The sequence below is a fragment of the Alligator sinensis genome, unplaced genomic scaffold, assembly GCF_000455745.1.
Source record: "Alligator sinensis unplaced genomic scaffold, ASM45574v1 scaffold23_1, whole genome shotgun sequence".
Taxonomy (NCBI): Eukaryota; Metazoa; Chordata; order Crocodylia; family Alligatoridae; genus Alligator; species Alligator sinensis.
In genome coordinates, this window is record NW_005841890.1 from 69,443 (window position 1) to 73,381 (window position 3,939).

The 3,939-nt window shown below is 48.9% G+C and overlaps 1 gene segment (V, D, J or C); it reads right to left on the reverse strand.

The window, feature by feature from the left end:
- Window positions 1–454: 454 nt before the first annotated feature.
- LOC106721852 lies at window positions 455–1,099 on the reverse strand. The segment is given in 2 exon segments: window positions 455–840; window positions 1,033–1,099. Coding segments are annotated over 2 exon segments (435 nt in total).
- Between the last annotated feature and the right edge of the window lie 2,840 nt (window positions 1,100–3,939).

Consider the following 3,939-nt stretch of genomic DNA (forward strand, 5'->3'; position numbering starts at 1 on the left):
CTGCTGATGGTGATCAACTGGAGAGGAAAGGCAGTAAGATGCGTCCAGACAGAGAGGAACCCAAAGGGAGCCTGGCTCTGTAACTCAGTGAGATGGGTACTGCCACGACACAGAAGATGTCTGGAGTCCTGGTTCCTGTCTCTGCTCCTGCCCTTAATAGTGCATCTGCATTTAAATGAAACAGCAGTTGGATAAGAAGGATAGACAGGCTTGGGGACAGGCTAGTGGACTTACAGGGGGGCAGACTGTCTCCTCTGAAGATGTGCTAGTCATTATGTTCCTGTCAATAAATATTTGGGGATGTATATGGAGCCATGTCCTTTCATTGGCAGCAAAAAATGGAGCACAAGTGACCTGAGCAAATCCCTTTGGAAGATGTTACAGCCACATAGACTGTTGACTATAACCATGTATATACTGCTAACCTAGCTAATGGGGGAAGTGGTACTGGGCCTCAACCCTTGTGCCACTTATGTGTACCCGGGACCGCAACACGGCATGCTTCAGAGAGCAGGGAGGTTTTTGTACTGGGTTGTATCACTGTGAGAGGCGTATCGTAATCTTGCTGACAGTAATAATCTCCAGCATCCTCAGCTGCAACCCCACTGATCGTGAGAGTGAAGTCAGTGCCAGACCCACTGGGGCTGAACCGGTCAGGGATGCCAGTGTAACGGCTGACGCTGTTGATCAGGAGCTTGGGAGCCTGTCCAGGTTTCTGCTGGTACCAGCTCATTTCTGTGCCAATGCTTCTGCTGGATCTGCATTGAATAGTGACAGTCTCTCCCACAGATACAGCAACAGATTCTGGAGACTGAGTCACCACAATCTGCCCCTGGGCACCTGGAGAGAAAACGAAGAGAGAAATAAGGGATTGGGTGGCTGGGAGAATCATATTAACATCGGTGGAAGCTTTGAATTGAAATTCTAGCACAGAGAGCATAGGAAATGATCAGACAGAGAAATAACCTAGTGCTGCTCTGCTAGGGTGTCTTCCATATCTCATCATCTCTGTTTGCACGGGACATTTCTTACCCTCAATGCAGGAGCCCAGGAGCCAGAAGAGGAGAATTTTTGAGATCATCTTGCTTGGGCACAGCTGGAAATGCTACTCAGTGGAGCACGGAGCGGCAATGCAAACGTTTATGTGTTCAACAGCTGAGTAAGGGCCCATTGCCCATGGGTGGGTATGCAAAAGAGGAGACCGAATATGTAAATTACCTGATGCTAAGTAAAGGAGATGGGGGGCGGGGGGAGTGGGGGTTAATACAAACTTTGATGCTTTCAAACAAGTGACGCTCCACTGGTAGTATGAAACGTGCCTAGACATACCCAGGGCAGCATGAGTGTATCTAGCTCAGGTACAAGGGCACTGTAGCCATGGGTTGTGGAAACTTGCCGTGCCAGCAAGCAGCTGAATAGGTGCATCGGAGGCTGGTTCTGGCTGGAATTCCTCTTTCTGCCCTGCACATTTCTGAGCTGTGCAAGGTAAAGGTAGGTCTGGCATGTCTGCCAGTGCTGCATGCGTACCCTTGATCTCAGGGTGAATGTCCCCTGAAATGACCCTGTGCTAACGGCAAATGTATGCAGTAGGATACCAAACTAGCTGAGCCTCAGTTGTCTTCCCTCCCTCAGGTTCATCCCATTTCAGAGCTAACAAACAGCTTGGCTACATGACTTACGAGACCTACCCCCTGAGGCAAAGCCCTGGCAGACATCCACCCACTTCCCATTGCAAATGCCTCTCCCTTCAGTGCCAAAAACTCATAAACCCTCACAAGTGTTTCTACAGCATCCCATCCCTGCCTCCCACCGACATGGGCTGTCTTGGCCAGCCCAGCAGCTCCTGGACAAGTGTCTCAGATGCTGTCTCCAGGTGCTCTTCAGAAATGACCCTGTGCTAACGGCAAATGTATGCAGTAGGATACCAAACTAGCTGAGCCTCAGTTGTCTTCCCTCCCTCAGGTTCATCCCATTTCAGAGCTAACAAACAGCTTGGCTACATGACTTACGAGACCTACCCCCTGAGGCAAAGCCCTGGCAGACATCCACCCACTTCCCATTGCAAATGCCTCTCCCTTCTCCATTCAGTGCCAAAAACTCAGAAACACTTGTGAGGGTTTATACAGCATCCCATCCCTGCCTCCCACCAACATGGGCTGTCTTGGCCAGCCCAGCAGATCCTGGACAAGTGTCTCAGATGCTGTCTCCAGGTGCTCTTCAGATGGTCCAGCGGGCTTGTGTGTGCCAGGACCAACCAGCCCAAGTTTGTGCACTCCTGAGAGGATTCAGGGACAGAGAGGAGCACTTTTCCAGGCAGCCACAGTCACAGCTCTGCCTGCCAGGGCAGACACCCCCTCCACCTGCCCAACCCCATCCCTGAAAATCAAGCCTGTGCCCATTACCTGAAGAGTTCATATGCATTTGAAAATTCGCTTTCTCCGGGGCCTTTGGGAATTTGCAGCACAAACTCTTCTTGCTCTTTACAAACAAGGAATATGGTCTCCTCATCTCATCATAGATGGAAAACTTCCAGGACTAGTATAACTGTATGAGGTTGGTAATGATACCAAAATGAGATTTCATGGAGGCTCTAAGAGAGACTGAGACCACAGACACAGACTAGTTTATCAGAGAAAACATCGTATTCTGAAGAATAGCAGCTCTAAAAGATGCAATAGGTCTAGGAGTTATGTAAACTGAAAGGGGAATCCATATGTCTGCTATACTGGAATACAGGATGGGATACAAGAGAGAAAAGCTGCAGGAAACATTGGGAACTACTTACGTAAGCTTCTGACAAAGCTATTTGAAAATGAAACAGCACCAATAGTAACAGAGCTGGAGGTGGCAAGGAGGTTTTTGTGCTGAGTTTTATCACTGTGCAAGGGAAGCTGCTATGCTCCTGACAGCAGCAATCTGCAGCAGCAGCAGCTTTATTGCTGCTGATTGTGAAAGTGAAATCCGTGCCTGAGCCTTGCACTGAACCAGGCAGGGACCCCGGATGGGAGGTTGCTGGCATAGTAGACCAGAAGTTTGGGAGCTTGTCCAGGTTTCTGCTGGCACCAGTTCAGACAAGTGCTAATGCTGGTCCTGGCTTTGCAGGTGATAGACTCTTCCTCCCACAGGAACCGACAGGGACTCTGGAGAGTGAGTTAGCACAACTTGCCCAGAAGAGTCTAGAAATAGCAAGTGACTTTGTAGTGAACAGGATACAGTACAAGGGGAAGCATTCACACCCTGGGAAACCATTCACAGCCACTGTGAACTTGCTCAGACCCAGTGCAAACCCCTCAAGGAGGTGTGAGCCGAGGCTTTCACAATCCCGTTCTCTTTCTTACCATGAATCCAGGCCATAAGGAGGCAGAGAAGTGGAGCAGTGGAGATCATCCTGCCTGAGCCTGGTGGGCACTGCCTATCCATTCTCCCCTAGTAGAAAATAAAACATTTATATGGTCTCAGCAGTACCACCAGGGCAAGCCACCCAAGTGGGGAGATGCAAATTATATATGAATATACAACATGCAAATTCACTGGACTCCAGTACTGGTGATGCAGTTTGCGATGTGAATCTACATGTGTTACTCTCGTGCCATTAGTATATGCGAGAATTTATCCTTATGTTCTTGCAGGATGTACACAGGGCCATGCCCAGTCCTTCCCTGAGCAGTCAGACATACACAGGAACCCAGAGATCATTAGAGGTTGCTGTCCACAAGACCTACCTGCTTCACTGCTGCAGCATCCAAGAAAGGTTGAGGTCAGCATGAAGCACAGCAGTCAGGGGGGTGCATCTACATGTGCATTAACATGGTTTAGTTAAAGAGCATTGAATCTAGTACCTCCATTGTGAGGTACTAAGAAAATGCTCAATGGCTGGGCTTAATGTGCATTATCTAAAGAACAGTGTTTTTCAGTGATGCTTAATGCTCATTAGCTTAT